This window comes from Notamacropus eugenii, chromosome 4, assembly GCF_028372415.1.
Source record: "Notamacropus eugenii isolate mMacEug1 chromosome 4, mMacEug1.pri_v2, whole genome shotgun sequence".
Lineage (NCBI taxonomy): Eukaryota > Metazoa > Chordata > Mammalia > Diprotodontia > Macropodidae > Notamacropus > Notamacropus eugenii.
The window spans coordinates 35,663,779-35,687,753 of NC_092875.1; the positions used below are offsets into that span (position 1 = coordinate 35,663,779).

Consider the following 23,975-nt stretch of genomic DNA (forward strand, 5'->3'; position numbering starts at 1 on the left):
AACTTTGCATACCAATGACATGGCACCTAACTCCAAAAAGATCAAAGGTAAAAATGCCCTATATGTATGAAATTATTTATAACAGCATTTTTTTTTCTATGCAGGCAAAGAGCTGGAAAGTAAGGGGGGCATGAGGAGAAAGGAGTTACCCATAAATTGGGAAATAGATGAACCAATTATGGTATATGAATGTAATGGAATATATTATTATGTAAGAAATGGTGAAGGGGATGTTTTTAGGGAAATTTGGAAAGACTTGTATGAATGAATGCAGACTGAAGTAAGAAAAACCAGAACACAGAACATGAAATTTATATAACTTTATATAACATGAAATTTATAGACCCAAAACTTTGAAAGACTTAAGAATTCTGACCAATGCAATGACCAACTATATTTGGCCAACAAAATATAGTTGGTCATTGCATAATTTGCAAATTCCAGAGGACTCAGGTGGAAGCCTGCTGCCCACCCCCTTGCACAGATGGACTCAGGCTGCAGGTTGAGACAGATTTTTTGACAGGGTCAATGGAGAAATTTTTTTAACTGATTATGCCTGTTTGTTATGAGGGTCTTGCTTTCCTTTTCCATTTTTTCTCCAATGAGCAGAGGAGGTACAAAGGGCAAAAAACAGATTTTTTTATTGAAAAAAATAAAATTTAATTTAAAAAAAATAAAATTCTTTGACTCAACTTTGAGAAGGATGAAGACCAAGAAAAGATTGTTAGGTTTAGCATATAACTGATAATTGATTATTTTTAATAGATTCATTTAGGTGAATGGTGAGAACAAAGGGCAAACTACAAGAGTGTGAAACAGAGGTGAAAAGATAGATGTCGTGTACGGAAAGGTTTTTCTAATAGTTTGGCCATGAAATGAAGGAGACACATAAGATGAGAGTTTCAGGACACACTGGGGTCAAGTAGAGATTTTAGGGACAGGGAGATGTGGGCATGTTTATAGATAGCCAGGAAGGAATTTGTTTATAGGAGATTGAAAATTAGGGAGATGAGACGGTAGAAGGGGCAAGCTCCTGGAAACAGGAAGGGATGCAGTCAGGGAAATGAGCAGAGGCATTGGTATTGCAAGGATCATCTCTGAGACTGGAGCAAAGGAAGGAATGAGGGAATGATGTGGAGGTGACTTGAAGAGTGGAATCCGGGAAGAGAAGTCACTCATGGCAGCCTCAGGTTTTTCAGTGAAGCATGAGGCAAGGTCTGCTGAGAAGGGGAAGAGTCAGACTCAGTGGCTTGAGGAATACAATAGGTCAGTTGTGAAAAGTAGAATTGGTCAATGCAGTGCTGAGGCCCAGGTGAAATTAGATATCAACTTGGAGTGTACCCACTCAGCACAGGTACATGGCTTCCTCCACTGGCTTTTTGTAACTTGAAATGAAGAGTGTAGGGTTTTTTTCTTTTTTTTAGGCTGAGAGAGGTTAGGGAACTAGCCCCAAGGTCACATAACTAGGAAGTGGTTGAGGCAGGATTTGAACTGAGGTCTCCTCTGACTCCCAGTCCTGCACACTCTCCACTACACCATCGAGCTGCTCTTCTTGTTATCGCTGGGAGATCTTTCTTTCTGACCTCTTTAAAATATCTGCCCTGGAGTTGGGTCAACTATGAAATTTGTAACTTTTCTTTATTCCAAGTTGTTTTCCAAAATTGGGCCAATTCAACACCACTAATAGTGTTATTTGCGTCTGTCTTCCCACAGCTCTTCCAACAACTATTTTGGTCTCATCTTTGTCAGTTGGATGCATGAGATAACAAAACAACTGTTTCAATTGATATTTTTCTTAGTAATGCCTTGGCGTATTTTTTCCACATGGCTGTTGTTAGCTTACTTTTATTCTTTTGGAAACTTCTTGGTCGTATCCTTTGATCACCATCTCCTGTGAAATGTATTTAGTCATCTATTTGTGTTGCTGATTTCCTATATATCTTGGATATAGTATTTCATCAGAGATGTTCAATGCAAAGATCTTTCCCTCTGACTCGCATCTTTTCTTACCCAAAATTTCATTGATGTCATGTGTGCAAGAGCTTCTAAAATTGCATACCATCAGAATTGTCTACTTTGTCCTTGGTGGCCTGCCCTACCATCCTGTTTGGTCATGAACTCTCCCAGTAACCAGAGTTATGAGAGCTTCTGTTTTCTACTTTTCTTATGTTCTATGTTTATATGTTTGCCCCTAATTCATTTGGAGTTTACTGTGGCATATAATGTAAGCCACTTGTTTAAATTTAGTTTCTGCCAACCAGCTCTCCAGATTTCCCAGTTACTGGGGAATAGGGAGTCTTTTCCTCCAGTAATTTACATTCTTGGGTTGATGAAAGACTGGGCTCCTGTGTTCGTGTGCTTTTAGGACTTGCTTGCCTGATCCATCAATGATATAATTTCACAGCCTCTCATACCCTACAAGAAACAGGGGATGAATTCAAACTGGACACTATACATATTCCTGCAGAAGTTTCATCTGGTCAGTTCAAAAGCTCAAGCCACATGCTCTGAGTTTCCATCCCTCTAAATAATAATTAATGACTGGAGAAAATGAAACTCCCAAACAAATACATTGTGTGTTAGCCTATAGTACACATCTGTCAGTCTTTGGGGATGGTGGGATTGTGGGGAGGTTGCAGGAGCTTCAGACCCCCTGAATTTATGTCTCAGCTCCATGAGTTGTGCCCTGGATCACAAAAGGCACGTGTCTTGAATTCTCAGAATTGGTGGTTCATTTTTTAAATGCCCTGTCTCTCTCACAGGGCTGATGAGATGATGTATGGAAAGTACTTTGTAAATCAGAAATTAAGTATGATGGACTTACGTTAATGCCCAAACGTCACAATTTGCCCTCTGAATTATTTTTAGGCATAATTATTTCAGTCAAGACACATTCTGAACGACAACTTGCAAGGCTGAAACTAATTAATCATCAGCTGGCCACAAAAATCCAGCATCTTGAATTTAGCTGCACTGAGAAGGTAAGACAAATGAGAGCCTCAAGTAAGATAGATGACTGATGACCTCAACAGTAACTAGACTTATGAGCATCAGGGATGTTCAGAATATAAAGTCAATCTTTGTTTTTGAAACAGGAACAAGAAATTGAAAGACTTAACAAACTATTGAGAGATCATGGACTTCTTGAGTAGCTGAACCATGAAGTATTTGCCTAACCATATGAAGAGGAAACGTCTTGTTTGATGGACTGGCCTTGTGTACATGTCTGTGCAGCACCCTGGGTGTCTCCATGATAATTTCTGGAAATGATCTGAAGCCTTCATTTTGTTTGTTCTCAGGTCTGATTATGTCCAGATGTTACAGAGCTCCTCCTAAGAGCTGTCTTTTTATCTTAAGATGACAAGAGTTCTCTTGGTAACAGATGTTTCATAAGCTACCTTTTTTCATCTTCCAAACTCTAAACTTGTTAGAAAATGAATGCTAGAGAGGGATGGGTTTGTATAAAATTTAATTTTGACAAATGTACACTTTCAAAATAGTTTCCCATATACTTCAGTGCTGGATTCCCTAATTGTGGACATTCTGAAAGACACAAGTAATAAAAAAATTATCTTAGACTGGAGGTCATTGTAGGAAGGTCATTTTATTCATGAGCTAATCAGAAAAACCATGTGTCCTGTAGCTTACCACTAAACCCCTGCAGTTTGGACCTTTCCACGGATATTGCCCAGGAACCCTCTGTAGCAACCAGCTACAAAATGCAGTCTGAATTTAATTATATTTATTTATGCCTGTGTCTGACATTTTCTGGAAACTACCACACAATTAATGTATGTGAGAAGCTGCCTGCTTTCCTTGAGCCTTCCTACTAGGTTCTCTTGCTCCAATAGTGATGAACTCCAAAAATCCACCTCCATTCTGTAGCATCTGAGGAGTGTTCCTGGGCTGGGCCTGGGATGGCACATAGCAATTAGACTGAAGGCTAGACTGCAATTAACGGGATATTCGAGTGAGGTGCCTTCGTTAGCCTTTGTCTTCTACTTCTAACATTTTTATATGATATTGTGCTATTTTTGCACTTGTTTGTACATAGAGGGAAAAGGAAGGACAGCCTGAATTGAACAGCTACTGCTTTTAAAATAATTTTGATATTAAAGCAGTAGGATGAAATAAGGGGTTGGATTTACTAAGGAATAAAGGGAAGAAGCATTTATATAGTGATCTGCTAAGCAATTTTAAAATAGTATCTCAGTTATTATCCTGGGAAGGTACTATTATTATCATTATTTTACTGCTGAGAAAACTAAGGCAAAGAGAGGTTAAATGACTTGACCAGGATGACACAACTAGTAAGTGTCTAAGGCCAGACTTCTGAACTCAAGTCCTCCTGAGCCCAGGCCCAGTGCATCACCAGCTACCTTCATCTAAGACAAACCTACAAAGAGGTTTGTCCTAAACATATTCCTTCCCACAATCCTGAGTTAATTTACTTCCAACCTTTTGCTTTGTTTCAATATGAAGGCTAAATGTTGCAGGGTTGAGCAGGACCTCTGCCCAACTATCACCTCCTTCTGAAGCAAAACCAGGGAGACAAGCTCTGGGGTCACCTGGCCCAGCACCTAGCTGGGAAGAATCTTTGACAGCTGGTCATGCAGGCTTCACTTGAGGCCCTCCACTGAGGGGGTAGCTAAGTAATTTTGGATACATTCCATTTGTGGACACCTGATTGTTAGGAAAGTAACTTTATACTGAGCCAAAATCTGCCTCTACACCTTCTACCCATCACTCCTAGCTTTACCCTCTGGAGCCAGAATAAATTGCATCCCTCTTCTACAAAACAATCCCTCAGATATTTCAAGATGGCAATCACATCTGTGCCTCCCCCTCCAACCTCTCTAAGTCTTCTTTTCTCTAGCATAAATGTCCCTACTTCTTCAAGTAATTATGGTACGACACAGTTCTCAGGCATAGTGGATAAAGCGCTGGGCCTGGAGTCAGGAAGATTCATTTGTGTCAGTTCAAATCCGGCCTTAGACACTTCCTAGCTGTGTGACCCTGGGAAAGTCACTTTACCCTCTTCGCCTCTGTTTCCTCATCTATAAAATGTGCTGGAGAAGGAAATGGGCAAACCACTCCAGTATCTCTGCCAAGAAAACCCCAAGTGGGTCATACAGAATCGGACACAAATGAAATGACTGAACAACAGCAAAAAATAGTTTCCAGGCTCCACCCTACCCCACCCTGGCCTGCAATGTCCTGTCTAACCTCAATGAGATATTCATGCACTGCCTTGTCAACATCCTTCCTAAAAATGGGTACCCCAAATTGAAGGCAAACTTCAAATGTATTCTGGGCAAGGTACAGCCAAGTCTCTCTCCCTGACTGCTACAGTGGTGTTCAAAGGAATTATTTGGAGAGTTTTAGCCAAACCTGTGATTTCACCAATGTAGGGAACTAAATGAAGAAACCATTTCAATGAATGCCCTCACTCTGTCATTCGCTGTGTTCAGACCATGGTCACACAGCCAGGATGATTCAGAGACCAGGACTTGAATCTAGGTCTTCCTGACTCAGAAGCCAGCTGGCTATCCTATACCAAACTGCCTAAAGGAAGTCTCTAGGAATATTGGACAGCTCCTCTTGGTAGGATTATGGGAAGACATAGACTGGAACTGCATAGAATGAGCAGGCATAGCTCTGACCCACTGAAGGACTAGAAATCCTACGAATTTCTTGGGTCTGCTCATCTGCCAAAATCAAGAAAAACCCAGAGAGAAGTGACAAGAGAAATCTCAGGTGAACATTCTGGGAGAAGTCAAAGGCAGAAAGGCATTGAGGAATGGCATGGCTCTCAGAGTTATGGGGAATCATCAGCCCAACAGTCACAATTTTCAAGGCTAAAAATACTCAACAGCAGCACCAGGATTTCCTGAATTTAGTAACTACTTACGTCACACAAATGGAAAGAAGAAATTGAAGGGCAGCTTGGCATCAATGGTGGGCTGAGCCTTGTAACCTGCTTCGGCAGGTGCAGACACATCAAAAAAACTAACGATTGTAGAAACCTGTACCATCCTGCCCTTTTCTAAGTCGGTCTGTAAGGAAAAAGTAAGAGGTGCACAAGTCCTAGAGAGCCTGTTATTACTCACCAGGGTAGCAGAGACTGGGAAACATTTCATTTTATTCCTGACTCTCCATTCCCACCCCATCACCTCCCACCCCCAACTTGACTGACTCACAATGTGAATCTGGATGAGAAATATAACTTTTATTTCCTTAGTAAAATTATTAAAATAACTGCAATGGTAGGTAAATATAGAGAAAATTAGCAAATAAAGCATTTTGAAGATACAGGATGAAAGGTAAATATTTTCCTCAAAGTTTCAATGACTAAAACATTAGGCTTATTTGTATTCTACATGAATTTTCAAAAAATTAAAAACCAAAGCCTGTTTTTAAAGTCTGAAGTCATACAGGTTATTAACATGAATAAAATCTGTTATTAATGAATGGTGTTCTCCCCCCAAAGAAAAGATTAAAAATAATAACTAAATTGTTTTGGAATGCTCAAGGAGGAATAAATACACAGGAAGCATTTTTCAATCTTGGCAAATATGACCTGTAATGTTTATGTTCTGGAAATGTGTCATATAACCACCTTTAAACAAAGATTAGTCATACCTTGGAAAAAGCAGATGCAATCATTTTCACTGCAACATTGACTATTTTGGCTTGTGGATTCATTAAGGAACCATACTTGGTCCACTTCACTCTTATATCATAAATCACTGGAATCGAACATGGCTTCTAGAAGAGTAAAATGACAATCTTACATTACTCCATGGAAGCATTTTCCAATATCTGATGAAATCCAAACTTCAGCTTTTCTTTTTTACAGCAATTTTATCTTTTTAATGATGTTCTGAGCAACAGACTAAGCATTTCCCAAAAGTATGGATAAAATGGTCTAACAAGTGCTATTCCTGTATTCAAGTACTCCTTGTACCAAAAATATCTTAACAGGTAGGGTATTACTTTTTAGATACCCTTTACACTCTAATACTAAACTATTTTGTCTTTTGATTCATGCATTAATTGAATTTAAGTGACATCAGAATTGCACGAAGTGGTCAGTCTCACTCCCTTCCAGAGTAATCACAGTCCAGTGGCAGGACTGAGTCAAGACAGCTAATGAGGCTGTGGATGCAGTGGATGACGTTGGTGTCTCAATCAATAACTAGCCTCCTTTGCAATTTAGGGTAACTCAGTTTTTCTACAGCTTAGCTGCTCTGGCTTAGAAATAGGGAAAATCCACCCTGGCTGTGCCTCTCTGATTTGGTACTAGGGACAATAATCTCAGAAGGAGCTGGTGAGGACCACGTTGGTAGTACTGACAGAAAGGCAGGCTTGTACACAGAATGATATGTGATGAGTATTACCTTGGATCTGTCTCCATAGCAGATCAAAGTGGATCAAAGCAGGCGCACAAAGAAACGCCCACCTTTCCTTGAAAAGATGGAATTCAGGAGGAAGCTGTCGTTACCTTCTTCAGGACCTTCCTTCTCTCAGAGGGGACAAAGAAAAGGGCTGGGAAAGGAGATGTAGCTACTGGAAGCCTGTCAGCCCCTGGCCCCGCGTTCAGTGCCCAACCGCAGGGGCTTGGAGGTGACTGGAGTCATGGATGCTCCTGGGGTTGAACTTGAGCCTAAGACACTTATGAGCACATAAGCTAGCAAGAAGACCTACTGCAGCTATGGGAGAAGAAGTCCACATATCCGCTTTGATTCAGGTTCTCCAGTTCATACTTCTTGGAAGAAAAGCAGCAAAGCCTTGAGTCTGCAAGATCCTCAGAAGCTAGCAAAGAGGCAACAAGAACTATGGGCACTTCTCTCCTTGGTTTTTATTTGTGCGACTGACCAAAGCAGCCAGGTAGACTTGGGACTAAGCTGCTCGCTTCTCAGAAGAATGGCCCAAGCAAACAGCATCTCCAAGAGTGAAGCTGAGAGCTCCAGTCTGAGCTGGCAATGTCCTCCTTCTGCTATGAACAGACTGAACTGTGTAAGACAACTGCACAAGAGACCAGCAAGACTGGCCTCTTAGACAGAGATGGAGAACTTGCCTCTGGAGACACAGGTCCACGCACATTCCTTACAGTTCAGACAAAGGAGAAAGGTAGGCAGGAAAAGCATCACAGGGAGTTAAGGGGGCTGGAAGAGTTATCAATCTCATGAAGCTTGGAGATTTTGGATAAAAAGTACTCAGTGTGGGTTGCATCTATAGCCTAAAGATGTTCATATGACTGGCTACTGATAGCATGGCATCATAGGTAGAACACCCAGATTTTAGAGTCAGAGGACTCCAAGGTTCAGTCAGTCAACAGATATGTACTACAGGCTTACTCTGCCTCAGACTGGGCAAAGAGCAAGGGGTAAACAAGAAAGGTCACTTGTTTTGCGTATGACTTGGAGTTTCCTCGACTGTAAAATGAGAAGAGGTTGGGCTCAGTCCAATTCTAAATCCTGTGACCCCAGGAAGGTTGTGATGCCAATCATCAAAACCTCTGGGTCCCCTGGAGCAGTCTACAGGTCATAAAAATCCAGACTGCCAGAAACAAATGAAATTAGCCTCAGAAATTTAGTCCAACCTTTTCAGTTGCCAGAAAAGGAAAATGAGACCCAGGGAGGAGAAGGACTTGCCCAGGACCATAGAGGAAGAGCCAAGGACTAGAAACCAGAAGAGGTTTCCTGATTCCCAGGTCACTGTGCCATTCCCAACACCACACTATCGCCCCTACAATCCTGTCCCTCCTGTCATGAATTTCAAGGGAAGGAGAGTAATAAGAGTAGGACAACTGTTGGCAGTGTTTCTGTTTTTTCAGGGCTTCATCCAAAGTCTTCTCTATACATAAAGGTGACGCAGGAAGTCAGCACCTGCCGCACTAGACATCTTAATGAAAACAAAAATCAAAACTGTTCTCCAAGAATTAGGAGCCGTATTTACCTGTTTTTTTACTGAAAGAGTGGAGAAATGGACAGGAACCCAGTCCTGCAAATTCTGGGGCGAAGAATTTCCAAAAGAAGATATGTATTTCGGTAAGCTGTCCCCTATCAGTAACTTTTCCAGTCTTTTCCCAACTAGTTGGCAATCGGTAGTTTCAGTCAATCTTTCAGAAAGAAAAAAACAAAACAATAACCCAGCGGAGAATCCTTAGTAAAGGCATGTTGACAATCTCCTGCTCTGCGGCCTCCCTTTCCCTCTGAAAAGGAGATCCAGTAGATGGAAGTGGCTGTGTTTCTCAGTGTAGAACTCGAGTCCTAGGTATTGGATCATAGAGAGATGTCCAAGCAGCCAGAGCCAGCTTTGTTCTCTCTGGGTTGTTGTATAGTTTGAAATTCAGAAAAAAACAGGAAAAAACTGGGAGCAGGGGAAAGATTTGCTGTGAATTCACTTGTTTCCTCAAATGCAGGAAATGCACATTTTTCCATTCTTATTGAAGTGAATTACAAATAGTTGCAGTATTTTTCTCTAATATTTTATCAATTCATCTAAGACACTTTACTCCAATGAATGGTTGAAAAACAATTTATTAAACATCTACTATGTGCCAAAAGAGACCCTGCCCTCAAGGGGATTACATTCTAACAGGAAGAGACAATGAATATAGGAAGTGATGTCTAGGGAAGGGAGTTTTGGTCTGAGGAGTTACAAGGATTTTAGAGTATCAGTCGTCAAGAAACATTAAGCAAATGCTTACAATGTACACTGAGAATACAAAGAAAGGCAAAAGCCCGATCTCTACCCTCAAGGAAGTCACATTCCAATGGAGAAAACAACATGCAAACAGCTCTGTACATAGATGAAACAAAGGACAGGTGGAAGGGAGTACCAGAGGGTAGGCACAAGCGAAGGGGGAGGGGGACAACACCTGCACACAGCGAAGTCACTGCAGCCCTGAAGGAAAGCAGAACTAAAAGGCAGAAGATGAGGAAGAGCACTGCAGGCTTAGGGGCCAAGCCTGGATCCCAACACTGGAGTTAACCAGTTCATTTCTCTCCTGCTCCTTGCTCTTGAATTCCTTGCCCCTAGTCCTATTTCTGATAGGCCTGGCCAAACCCCAACCCTACAGCAATGCCACTTCACCACAGAGACTGTGCTGCATACACTCCAACATCACTGAGCTCATCTCAACTGGGCCCTCCTGGAAGCACAGCAATCCTTTGACTCCTCCCTAAACGATGCTCTATCACACCATGACATGAGTTTTCATTCCACACATCTCAAGTTTCCCACACTTCACCTTCAGTCCTCTGCTGAGGATCTGGAGGTCATTCACCTGGAACTCTCTCCAATCCCCCTCCCCCTTTCTACATCTCAGAGTCCCTAGACATCAGCCTTCCCTGACTCTCTTCTCCTTTCCTCTGGATTCTGATGAAGAGGTAGTCCTTCTCCTTCCCAACATCAACCCCTCTATATAGACCCTTGACCCCATTCCCTCCTGCTCTGGCAAACTGTGTCCACTATCATTCTCCCTCTCCTCTTCCATCTTTCCCTAATCACTGCTTCCTTCCCTGCTGCCTATAAACCTCACCAAGTCTCTCTTTAAAAACCTACACACACTTGACCATCTCCCCTCAAGATAGTCTAACTCTCTACTCCTTCCCACAATCAGAATCCTAGAAAAAGCTGTCTCCTCTCACCACTAACTTCACATCACATCCTTTCCTCTCCATCATTCCTTGATCCTTTGCAGCCTGGCTTCCAGCCTCATAGCTTGAATGTACAGCTCTCTCCAAAGTTATGGAGGACCTTTGCATGCCTATTTTCTCAATCTTCATCCTTACAGACCTCTCCGTAGTGTAAAGCACTACTAATCACTTCTGTACCTAGACACTCTCTTCTCTGATTTTCAAGATGCTGTCCTCTCTAACCCATCTAAACCACCCTTCCTGAGTCTCCTCTGCTGGACCAAAATCCACACCGTGCCTCCTAACAAGACCAGGCCTTTCTTCTCCCTCTACACATTCTCTCAACGACCCTTCTTGAGTTCCCTTGAGTTTAATGATCATCTCTGCAGAAAACATCTGGACCCATCCCTAGTCTGTCCCCAGAACTCCAGTTCCATATCACCAACTGCCTCCTAGACCCTGGAAACTGGCTGTCCTAAAGGCGTCTAAAACTCAACATATTCACAATAGAAGTCATTATCTTTTTCCCTAAATCCACCCCTCTTCTGAATTTTCCTAGCTTCCTAATTCTACTACAGGGACCAACAATCTTCCAGTTCCCAGGTTTATAATTTTAGAATAATCTTCTTTCTCTCTCACTCTATATATCCAACACTCCAGGTCAACTCCTTTCTGCCTCCACAACATTTCTTGTAGCTACCCCCAAATCTCTACTCATGGAATTCCATCCTAATTCCCACTGCCATCTCTTCTCACCTGGACTATTATAATTTCCTACTAACTGGCAGCCCTGCCTCAAGTCTCTTCCCACTCCAATTCATCTCCCCACAGAGACCAAAGTTTCATAAATCACCTATCTCCTATTCAGTAAACAGGAGTGCCTGCCTATTACTTCCATGAGAAACCACAGACTCTCATGCTAGGCTTTTAAAGCCCTTCACAATTAGAATCATAACCTACTTTCGAAATTTAATCTTTACTCTTCCAAAAACAAGACTACATTCATCCTACCATCTGTCACACAGGATGCTCTTCCATGGAAATGCCTTCGCACTAGCCATCACCCATGCCCAGAATGCCATCTTTCTCACCTCCACTTCCTCCTCTTTCCTTGAAAGCTCTGCCAAAGCACTTCCTTCTGCCTAAGGCCTTCATGTCACCACAGCTGTAATAGCGCCTCCCCCACTCCAAATTATGCTGTGTTCATTTTGTATATATTCTGTATACATTTAGACATGTGCCTGTTGTCTCCTTCAATAGAATGTAAGTTGCTTGAGGATTTCATCTTTGTCTCTGTAAATCCCCAGTGGCAAACACAATGCCTGGCATACAGTGGATGCTTAATCAATGTGAGTGACTGTCACACTTCTCAGCAGCCACGGTGTGTATTGAATCATTTACTGTTTCCTGCAGTCACAACCCCCGGTTTAAGAAGTGTTGCAGGGGTTGTGAGTAGTCAGCTTAAGAAGCCCTGTCTAAAGAAAGCCCAGGAGACAGGAAGGGGGAGTGAGGGACTATGTGTTGGGAAGTCAGACGACAAGATGCATGGTTGAGGGCCAGAGACAGAGATCGTGTGAGTTTTCACTCCTGCCCTAGGGCATGCTCAGGTTTCCTGGTGGGTGGGATGTGGAGAACCATGGGAGGGGGAGGCTCTACTAGATAGGGTGAGTAATGATGAAACCAGAATCTACATTATGGATTTCATACCAGCTAAGCTTGTTCAAAGTTAAAGAGATTTTCTGTTTGTTTGTTTGTTTGTTTTAGGGTTCTTTTTAGGTATCCAGGAAAAGGTAGTAACATTTTATTATCTAACATCAGAAACATAATTGTTAAATGGTAAAAGATCAATCCCTTACCTTATTTTGCATCCAGTTATCATATTATTACCAAAAAACACTGGTTTTCGAAGTCCTTCTGCTAATAAGCAGTTCTGCTCAGCTAGGCTGTAAAAAATGGTAAATTGTCCATATCTGTTAGTACTTTGAACAACATGAGATGTTCACAGAGTTAAGAGAAAACACAACCAGTAGTTCATATTTGCAGTGTTACGCAGTTTGTAAAGCTCTTTCTTGGGCCACAAAACCCTATTTGTTAAACAGTGGGAGAATTATAATCCATATTTAACAGAAGAGGAAACTGAGGCTTATAGAGATTAAGAGATTTGCGCTTCAAATAATGCCCTATTAGCCAACCTGTGAATTGGTCCAACCACTCTGGAAAGCAACTGGGAACTACACTAAGAAAGCGGTAGGAAGAGGGAAGTGTATGGTGGGCTGGTTGGTTGTTGTCCTTCGTTCTCGAAGATAATCAAAATGACATCACCATGATAAAGTGAAGTGTCAGTATGTCCAACTGTGGCTGATCAGACCAATATGAGCTTGGAATGCTCTACCACAGACTGGGCACAGATAGTCCGTGTGGACATCTGGGGTGGATACTCCAAATTTGCACATCCTATGTTTACTTTGTGCTGTTTCAATTCTGCTTTGCTCATGGAGCACCACACCCTTTCTGATGTGGCCACACCATGCTGAGTGATCTTGTGCCAGTGTCTCCCATGTTCCACAATCAAATCCAAAGTTCTTGAGAGAGACCTTGAGAGTGTCCTTGTATCGCTTCTTCTGGCCACCATGTGATCACCTGCCCCATGTGAGTTTTCCATAAAATAGTCTTTTTGGAAAGCATACATTTTGCATTCAAACAATGTGGCCAGCCCATCAGAGTTGTGTTCTCTGAAGTATAATTTGAATGCTTGGCAGTTTAGTTTGAGTAAGGACCTCAGTGTCTGGTACCTTTCCCTGACAGGTGATCCTCAGAATCTTCCTAAGACAGTTAAAATGAAAGCAATTCAATTTCCTGGCATGGCACTGGTAGATTGTCTATGTTTCACAGACATATAACAATGAAGTCAGCACAACAGCTCTGTAGATCTTCAGTTTGGTAGTCAGTCTAATACCTCTTCTCTCCCAAACTTTTCTTCAGAGCCTCCCAAATGCTGAGCTAATTCTGACAATGCGTGCATCAACCTCATTGTCAATGGGTACATCCCTGGAAAGTATACTACCAAGATAAGTGAACTTATCCACAGCATTCAAAACTTCTCCATTTGTTGTAACTGATGGTTCCAAGTATGGATGGTGTGGTGTGGCTGATGGAGCACCTGCATTTTCTTGGTGTTAATTATTAGGCCAAAATTAGCACAGGCAGCAGAGAATTGATCCATACTTTGTTGCATCTCAGCTTCAGAGGCTGCATTGAGTGCACAATCATCTGCAAACAGAAAATCATGCACCAACACTCCCTCCACTTTGGTCTTTGAGAAATAAATATAGGTGATATAAAACCAAAAGATAGCAATAAAAATAAAGCTAATAAGCAGCAAAGCTGAGACTTGAACCAGGTCTTCTGTCCCCAAATCTGATATGATCTTGAGACCATCAGACTGCCAATCAAGCACTAAGTGGCATAATGGGCGTGTTCTCCCCACTTTTCACTGCCTTTTATGATACCTTTCAGGCAGCCTCTGGCAAGACAAAGATATCACTTTTCTATGCCACAGTTCCTTAGATGTGCATTAGTTTTTCAATACTTTCTTCAAAGCATTATTATGACTACTTTCGTTGGCTAGTATCAGCTGAGGAAAAGATAAGATAGAAACTGGCTTCACTCGGTGTCAGCTGCAGATTTCCATCATCACTAAACTGGCTCATAAATCACTTCTATACATCAGTATCTCCAGATTTGGGGCAGCTAGATGGCTCAGTAGATTATGCGCTGTGTCTGGAGTCAGGAAGACCTGACTTCGAATCCACCCTCAAATATTTACTAACTGTGTAATCCTGGGCAAGTCACTTAACCTCTGTCTGCCTTAATCCATTGGAGAAGGAAATGAATGGCAAACCACTCTAGGATCCTTGCCAAGAAATCCTATATGAACATGAAGACACGGACACAAAGACATGATTGAACACATGAACAACAACAAAATCCCAAGATTAAATTAAATAAATGGCATCTACAGAAACTTAGGAAAGCCAGCAGGTATTGGGGGAAGAAAACAAGTCAGTGCCCAATGACTGTGCTTACCCCTCAGTCAAAATATGTGCCCAATACACCAGACACAGGGTCACGTTGTCCCCTGACCCTTATCCCATACTTCTTCCAACTACTAGAGGTTCCACAACCAAATATAGAGTCATCATAGCCTCTGGTGTCTGCCAACATTTCTACCTTGAGTCATAATTTTCTGTTTACTAAAACATTTTCTACAAACATATTCAACCTCGTAAAGATTCCCCTTGATATGCAGCTAGATCAGTAACTGGGGCAGAATTGGTCTAGGTAAGTCCTGGTTGGGAACAAATGCCCTCATTTCCCTAAATAGTCTAGAGAACTTAAAAAGATACAAAGAGACAACATGATCTCCAAATATTGGCAAACTGACTCCTAACAGACAAAATAAAAAGGATATTCTATCTTATATCCAGCTATTAATGGTTGTCCTGGAACATAACCTGGATTTCCACTGAGAGGGAATGACTTAGTATTTTGCTGAAAGACAAAATATGACATAGAAAAATTCTTATTTTTATTCATAAAAAGGCATAAAAATTGAGAGCTTTAATAAAGTCCAGAATATCAAACAGTAAGACATCCTCTCCCACAAACAACTACAAATATAACTACTGAACACAGGCACACCTCTTGCTGTAAAATTACACGCTTATAGAGCGTGTTGCTCCTAAGAGAAAAAGAAAATTAACACAATTCCACCATAAAGCTCTACTACTAATGACTCCAGTGTTTCGTACAAACATGTTATGGTTGGCACTTATAACCTGAGGTTTTAAGTCTTAAAATAGGATGATTTTAATCAGTTAGCAAGCATTTGTCTTAAAATGATAAAAATTACCTGAAGAAATCGAACATGAAATTGCTGTTGGAGTGGAAGCATTGAGCTGCTGACTGTTCCAAGAAGGAAACAGATTTTAGCCTTTGTGATTTCACCTGTCTCTGTGTATGTGATCCTGTACTTTACCTGAAAATAAAACCACACACAATTTGTGGCCCCTTTCATTACTTCCCATTTAGAATCAAACAATACACTCACAGAACTTTGGAGCTGGATGGACCTTGGAGATCATGCAATCTAATCTTCTTATTTCATAAATGGGGAAAGTGAGGCCCAAGAGGGAAAATAATCTGCCCAAGTGTGCCTCTGAGGAAGTTCCCCAAGCCTCTCATTTAGCAGCTACATTTAACATATTGAAAAATACTATAGAAAAAAGAAAGAACAAATCTTTCTCTGTCCCCACACTTCTTGGAGATTTATTTCTCCACTACAATCTCAGCTGGGTCATGAAATGCACCACAAACCCAGGCATGCCCCTTGCACCATAAACAAGAATGAGAGCCCAAGCCAGAGGGTACCCAAATGGGTACTTTGTGCACCCACTGGCATTTTTGGAATGTTTGCCATTCAAGTCTAACACTTTAAAATCTGGAAACAAAATGTGACTGATGTTTGGGGACTGGTTATATAAGTAATGGCATGTAAATGTAGTGCAATGATAAATATGAAGACTTCAGAAACACAAGGCAGACTTGTGCAAAACAACCTAGTGTGAAGAAAGCAGAACCCAAAGAACAACACACAAAACGACTACTACAACGTAAATAAAGTCAACACGGACAGGCAGCAAAGCCCAAGTCAAACCCAACACTCAATGTCCACTCCATGATGTTACACAAAGGAGAACCCCTATTTCCTTTTAACAGCTGATATTCAGTCGTTTGGTAAGAACTGTCACAGTCCCCCTTTGTTCCTCTGTAGCTTCAGGAGGATGCATAATTAACTAATCTATCTTCATAAGCTAACCAGCTCCTAGATGCCAAGAGGAGGACAAACAAATATGAGAATCGATGTGGTCTACTGCAAAAACACCATTTGGAGAGGAGTTTCTGATGACTGTCCCAAGACACGCAGCTTGATTCTGCCTTAAATAAAGCTTCATCCAAAAAATGAAATTAGGCACCTACCTGAAGAACAACATTAGTGCAGGCTTTCAGACCATTGATGATGGCAAAAGTGGGATGCAAAAGAACATCACTCTGGGCATTACGCGTCATTGTTTTATTGAGAGATTGCAGAAACACAGACTCGATAGTGATAGGAATCTGCAAAGTGTTATAAATGGACTGTTCAATACACTTCACAAAAACATGCTTCTGTGACTAAGAAGTTCCATAGCTAGAAATCTTTACAATACCTATTTGACTTTAACATGTATTCTATCTCCCATGACATCTACAGTTCAATGTTAAAGACTCTCTGACTCTACAGCATAATTAACCAAAGGGCAAAATTAACGAAAGTTTTCTATCCACGTAAAATAAGCACCTCTCAAATATCCCAGAGAGACCAGCAAATGAGTGCCTGTTAGCTAATGCCTACATCTGGAGGACAGATAGAGATTCTTCTGCTGTCATATACAGTTTCCTTGTTCAGGTCATCATAAAATCAAGTCAGATTCTTCTCATTTGTGTTAAAATTATATCTTGTTCAGGACCCCTGACCACCCTTCCCTCTTCCAGTCAGTATAGTAAACAAGTTTTATAGGTAGCCAGTATAAAGTAGCAATAACAGGAAATAAGATCACAAAGAGAACCCTGGAAGACATGTACAAACCATCCTAAAGATCAAAGGAGCATAATTTACAAATTGTACTACACATCAGCTAAAATTCACATCCTGTTATGTTAATATGTGCCCAATCAGAAGAAACCACAGAGGTGCTGCTTGTAAAGGTTCTAGCTCTATGATATGTAAATTCCAGACAAAATCCAGACCTCCACAGTACCAGACCAGCAGAATATCAAAAAGATGCTTATAACTTAAAGACAATGACTTTTAACGTTAACTTTGAGCTGATTTAGATATGTTAGGGAACTAACTGCAAGGTGGCCCAGTTAGGAGGAGTCAGTCTGTGTCCCCAAAATACCCCAGGAGAGCTCAAACTCCTGCCCCCCTTGTATCTCTAATGGTCCATGCTATAGAGTGCTCCCAACTCTAATCCAAGCTTCTCCTCCTCCATCTCTTCTTTCTCACCCCATTTTGTTGTCCCCATGCCACCATCTGCCTCTCTACCACTTTTTGCCACTTTTCTCTGCCTTTTTGGGTTTTTTACCCCCATATCCTCTGTTTAAAGTGTGACTACCATCCCATTTCCCACCACAGACTGCTTTTTCCTGGTAAATACCTAAAAGAACTGGATATGCCTGCCTCCATTTCATCATTTAATAAATTAATTACCAATTCATCACTGAATATAAAAATCTTCTCTTTGGGTTAGTGACCCTAATGTACTAGGCGGCAGTGAACGAAAGCTTTAACTTCAACCTGCACATTCCTTTTTAGAAGTCTTTTTAGAAAGGATATGCCAGGGGCTAACAGAAATGCTGAGAACAGGGCACCTTAAATTCAAACATCCTCATTCATATGTCACATAAGCAGAGCTCCAGACGGCTCCCCTACAAGCCCTGCTTGGCTGAGCTTTCAGGCGATTTCTTTTTCAGTTAAAGACACTACCTCCTTCCTAGGTCTGTATCTTTTTTTTCCTACATTTATAACCTAAGATCCAATAAATATAAATAGCATCTGCAGAAACGTTGATTACTCATGAAAACCAGGAAGTGTTTGAACACAACAGCCAGTGCCTCAAGATTGTAACCCCTCCCTGATGATTACAGACAACAGACAGGGAAGGCTTCCTGTACAGGTGACCCTGGTTCTTCATCTCTTCTAGTTCTGACAGGTTCCACAACCAGTGAGAGACACAGTAGGGAGGGGACAACCCTGGAAGACCTTTTACTCGACAACTATTCACTCACAAATCACCAAATGTTATATTAAAAATAAATAATCTCCTAAAATGCAGTAGTTAACTGAATTCAATTTATAAACTCTTGATGGGCATAAGGCATCCTGATTGCTAAGCATCATTTTGACAAGAGACCATTTAACTCCCCCTAAGAAAACCAGAAAATATAGGATCTAATTCCATTCATTTGTCAGTGAAGGTTATCTGTGCAACTTTGGCACAGAGAAACTGTACAACTTCAAAGTCAACCAATTTAAATCGTTTAAATGTTATGAAAAGACAGGGAAGGTATACTATAATTCTTTATTTGCACTTACCTTGCTTTTTAGCTGAATCCTTTCTATTAATAACAAGGCACCATTTCTAATCATAAATATATTTATTTAAAAGATATTAAAAGTTAGTTTTGCTGTTGGTTCTTGTTTTACCATAAACAGCCTTTTCTCCATTAAGACATGGGCTCTTACCTCTTTACTTGAATTAGGTTTCTAGACAAAAAGAAAAGAGAAAGAATTTCATCTGTAATATCATAGAAAATCATTACTTTTCTTCCCTTTTTAACACTTGTTCTTATACCTAAAGTTTTTTTTTTCTTGAAGATTCCAAAAGAAAAATAACTGCATTTCCTGTAATGTGAATATGCTGTCAACGTTCTTATCACATTCATAATAAACTTGTTTGGCATTTTGTTTGCAAATGTAGTCCCAAAAATAGCATACCATCAGCCAACTCTCTGGACATTGCTAGCTTTGAGGAATACTTAAACTTTTTCTTAATCGATAAATTAACAAGTATTTCTTGAGCACCTCCTATGTGCAAGGTACTAGAGGCTGGGGGAAGAGGAAAAGCTATACAGAATTTGGTTGCTGTCTTCCAGGCCCTTACAAATAAGGTGGGTAGATAAGCTACATCAACAGGCAATCACAACTACATGAAACTTACATGAAAACCATGTTTGTTACAAGAGAAGGGAACATGCGTGTGGAACCCAAAGAGTTCACAATCCATACAGAAAGTGGCATATTTATGATAGCAGGATACCAGGAAGCTCCACCCAAAGGGGCGTGGCACAGGAGGGGGAAGAGGTGCAATAAAGGTGGGAAGAGGACAAAACCTCTCCGAAAGGGGAGGAGCTTGTGTGGTTGTTGTTGTGTTTGTCCTTCCTTCTCAAAGAGGACCATGACATCAAGGTGATAACATGACTTGCAGTTGGCTCTGATCTGAGTGAGGGAGGGCTGTGCAGGGTCACTAGCCTCACTTTCTTCTCCTGAGCCCTCTGGGTCCAGTGGCCTGATATGCATCAGGACAACCAGAGAGGGCCCAGGATGCAATGGGAGACCCTGGCCCTTTCAGGCTAAGGTCTTATCACATTACTTTGAGGAGGAGCAAGGGGACTGACAAAAGCTGAATTCTTTTCCCTTGAGAACTGCTAGACTGTCAAGATAGAAGGGTCTGCTTATCTACAGGGTCCCAGCTGCACAAAGAGTTTCTCAGTCCAGCACGGACTGACAGGAGCCTGGGAGTCCTGACTCCCAAGGACACAACAGGGAGTCCAGTTTGGTATGCAAACAATAAATTATGTCAGCTGGGGCAGGGGGTGTCCTTGACACATTCAGGCCAGTGTTTCTAGAAAATATAGCAACTCAAAAAGATAAGTTTGGGGGATCCCTTAACAGATACAAACACATGAGAAATTAAACCACCAGTACAACACAGAATATGGTAAAAAAAAAAAAAAAGAAGAAGAAGTATAGTTTCAGTGGAAAGGATAATAAGCAAATTGAGGAGGGGCCTGAATTAGATGATTTCTTCCTGTTCTAAATCTCTTTTATCCTGTGACCAGATTCTATGATGCTGTGAGTACAAAAGAAGGAGAGATCAGTGTTCTAGAGTGTTTGGAGAAACAATGTGGGCTGGGTAGGAGCTGGGCCTTGCAGGATGGGCAGGATTTAGAAAGACAGAGGGAAGTGAAAGGGCTTCCCTGAAAGAGACAGCATGCAGGTGGAAACACGCAAAGCATGCTCTAAGGACAGCCTGGCCAGAGCAGGAGATTGGATTGGAGAACAGTGGGGAAAAGGCCGCAACAGCAGCTTGGGCCTTGATTATAGAGAGATAGAAATGCTGGGCCACGGAGTTTGGAGAAATCACTATTTTTGACCATGAAAAATGAAAGAAAGATTACTCTCAAGGTGTTTGGAGGATGGAATTACAGAAACCAGTAGAAAGACAAGAACTAAGTAATGGTAAGTAAGGTGATATGGACTTTAACCTCACCTCTTTTTCTGAAGACCGTTAATCAGATCAGCATGATAAATTGCTTTGTTATTTCTCTCACTATCTGTAGGAATTCCTAGACTATAGGTTTACAAAGAGCTGGATACATATTGCCTCATTTTATCCTTACAACAATCCTAGAAGCTGAGAAAGAGAAATAACTTGCTTTTATATTTGTATCCTGATTTCCTGGGACAGTATTTGGCATACAGTAAGGGTTTAATAGATGCTTTGTACTTTTCTCATTTACCAACTTAGCCTGGTAAAAGCTTGAGAATCAGAGTAGAGGAGGTGTTGTTAGAATAACCAATATGACTTTCAATGCTTAAAAAAAATATGAAGTTAAGTAAGCAAGGGCATTTGCAAACTGAACTTACAGCCAAAATCTTGGGCTGGATGTACTGACTCATACTGAGAGCTCTGTCTTCACCACACCGCTCCAGAGTTACTCTTCTGATACATCGAAAGATCTCATTCATCAGAAAGCCTGGAAATCACAGCAGAATAACTAAGAAAAGGTAAGCAAAACAAAGAAATTTCTAAAAGCAGACACTGAAGGAAATGTCAAGATACAACAATGAAAGAGAAAACAGAGGGCAAAGTAAGTTGTGAAAGAAGCTATGAATGGTCTGCAGCAGAGGCTGATTTTTCTCCTTGGGTACAGCATGTGACTAAGGACCTTTACTCAAAAAATTAGTCTGTAAAGTGCACTAATGAGCTTAGCTGCCTTCAGGAAGAAGACAGCCACCTGACAGGATCCCACTTGCCCACAGCACTGTGAATAGGGCAAGGTAGCCCAAGGACGAGGGAGAATCACATTATGACCAGTTTAAGATGTAGGTGGAAAATGTGACCATCTTAGAATATCACAATGGTTGCTGTTACTCCAGAGAACAGAATAAAGACAAGAGGGCAGAAGTTACAGGGAAACAGACTTCAACACACCATGAGAAGAGATTTTAGAGCAACCAAAAGCATCCAAAACAAAATGAGCTGCCTCGTCAGGCAAGTAGAGAGCTCCCTAGAAGTCTTCAAGCAAAGGCTGGATGACCATGACCTGTCAGAGGCATCAGAAACGAGACCCCAATATTAAAAAGAACTTTGTGGGGGAGGAGCCAAGATGGCAGAGTAGAAGTGTGCACTTTCTAGAGCGCTGCCCCCACCAAATAGCTGTAAAAAATGGCTCTAAACAAATTCTGGAGCTGCAGAACCCACAGAATGACGGAGTAAAGCAAAGTTCCAACTCAAGACAGCCTGGAAGGTCACCGGGAAGTGTCTATCACTCCACGTAGGAGGTAGGGTGCAGTCCACCATGGACCATGCCAACACAGACAGGATCTAAGCAAGCCTTGGGGAGACTGAATCTCTCACACCTGTGGCCGTTTCCAGACTTCAGGACCCCAAAACACCGAGGATAAATTAGAAAGTCAGTGGAAAAAGCCTGTGGGACCAGTGCAGGAGAGTGAAGTGGTCTGGCTCCAGCCGCAGGGCAGCAAAGGGGGAAGGGGGCGGAGGAACCGGTAGCAGCCACAGCAGCAACAGGAGCACCTGCAGCCTCTGTTTCTGGAGCTCCAGGTCCACAGATTGTGGGGGGATCGAGCAACTGACAGAAAACCCTCCACCCCCACTGGAAGCAGAGAATTACCTTGACAAAGAGTTCAAAAGTCAAGTGAATGGCTGGGGAAATCATCAAAAAATGGAAAAACAATCAGACTATACAATCTTATTTAACAAAATCAAAGTTTCTTCATCCAAAGCCTCCAAGAAAAATATGAAATGGTCTCAGGCCATAGAAGAGCTTTAAAGGCATTTTCAAAATCAAGTAAGAGAAGTAGAGCAAAAATTCGGAAGAGAAATGAGAGTGATGCAAGAAAATCATGAAAAACAAGTCAACTGCTTACTAAAGGAGACCCCAAAAATGCTGAAGAAAATAACACTTTAAAAAATAGACTAACCCAAATGACAAAAGAGATCCAAAAAGTCAATGAGGAGAAGAATGCCCTAAAGAGCAGAACTGGCCAGATGGAAAAGGAGGTCCAAAAGCTCACTGAAGAAAGATTAGAATGGAGCAGATGGAAGCTAATGACTTTATGAAAAATGAAGAAAATATAAAACAAAACCAAAGGAATGAAAAAATAGCAGACAATGTAAAATATCTCATTGGAAAAATAACTGACCTGGAAAACAGATCCAGGAGAGATAATTTAAAAATGATGGGACTACCTGAGAGCCATGATCAAAAAAAGAGCCTAGACATCATTTTCATGAAATTATCAAGGAAAACTTGATAATATTCTAGAATTGGAAGGTAAAATAAATATTGAAAGAATCCACCAATCATCTCCTGAAGGAGATCCAAAAAGAAAAACTCCTTGGAATGTTGCAGCCAAACTCCAGAGTTCCCAGGTCAAGGAGAAAATATTGTAAGCAGCCAGAAAGAAATAATTCCAGTATGTGGAAATACAATCAGGACAACACAAGATCTAGCAGCTTCTATATTTAGGGATCAAAGGGTGTGGAATATGATATTCCTGAAGTCAAAGGAGCAAGGATTAAAATCAAGAATCACCTACCCAACAAAACTAATATTTCAGGGGAAAAAAATGATCATTCAATGAAACAGGACTTTCAAGCATTCTTGATGAAAAGAGCAAAGCTGAATAGAAAATCTGACTTTCAAACACAGCAATCAAGAGATGCATGAAAAGGTAAACAGGAAAGAGAAATCATAAGAGACTTACTAAAGTTGAACTGTTTACATTGCTACATGGAAAGATAATATTTGTAACTCTTGAGACTTTTCTCAGTGTTTGGGTAGTTGGAGGGATTGTATACATATAGACAGAGGGCACACGGTGAGCTGAATAGGAAGGGATGATATCTAAAAAAATAAAATTAAGGAGTGAAAGAGGAATATATTGGGAGAAGAAAGGGAGAAATGGAATGGGACAAACTATCTCTCATAAAAGAGGCAAGAAAAAGCTTTTTCAATGGAGGAGAAAAGTGAGGAGGTGAGAGGGAAAAAGTGAATTCTCATCACATTTGGCTTAAGGAGGGAATAACATGCACACTCAATTTGGTATGAAAATCTATCTTACACTACAGGAAACTAGGGGAGAAGGGGATAAGTGGGGTGGGAGGACAGATGAGAGGAAGGGATAATTAGAAGTAAACA

At 41.2% G+C, this 23,975-nt stretch overlaps 2 protein-coding genes across 3 annotated transcripts in view; one reads left to right on the top strand and one right to left on the bottom strand.

Moving 5' to 3' along the window:
• The window catches only part of LOC140499282 (voltage-gated hydrogen channel 1-like), a 39,394-nt gene extending 35,811 nt beyond the window's left edge, over nt 1-3,583 (top strand). Inside the window, exons 6-7 of the mRNA XM_072600475.1 lie at nt 2,869-2,981; nt 3,096-3,583. Coding sequence (XP_072456576.1) covers nt 2,869-2,981; nt 3,096-3,152 — 170 coding nt within the window. The 3' untranslated portion in view covers nt 3,153-3,583. The remainder of the gene's footprint in view (nt 1-2,868; nt 2,982-3,095) is intronic.
• The window catches only part of TCTN1 (tectonic family member 1), a 50,142-nt gene continuing 29,619 nt past the window's right edge, over nt 3,453-23,975 (bottom strand). For both annotated transcript variants that reach the window (XM_072600473.1, XM_072600474.1), the window contains exons 6-15: nt 21,178-21,287; nt 18,994-19,014; nt 16,686-16,823; nt 15,559-15,684; nt 15,116-15,197; nt 12,503-12,641; nt 8,962-9,124; nt 6,643-6,768; nt 5,912-6,056; nt 3,453-3,543 (exon numbers count right to left, since the gene is read on the bottom strand). In XM_072600473.1, the coding sequence (XP_072456574.1) occupies nt 5,913-6,056; nt 6,643-6,768; nt 8,962-9,124; nt 12,503-12,641; nt 15,116-15,197; nt 15,559-15,684; nt 16,686-16,823; nt 18,994-19,014; nt 21,178-21,287 (1,049 nt within the window). In that variant the 3' untranslated portion in view covers nt 3,453-3,543; nt 5,912. The remainder of the gene's footprint in view (nt 3,544-5,911; nt 6,057-6,642; nt 6,769-8,961; nt 9,125-12,502; nt 12,642-15,115; nt 15,198-15,558; nt 15,685-16,685; nt 16,824-18,993; nt 19,015-21,177; nt 21,288-23,975) is intronic.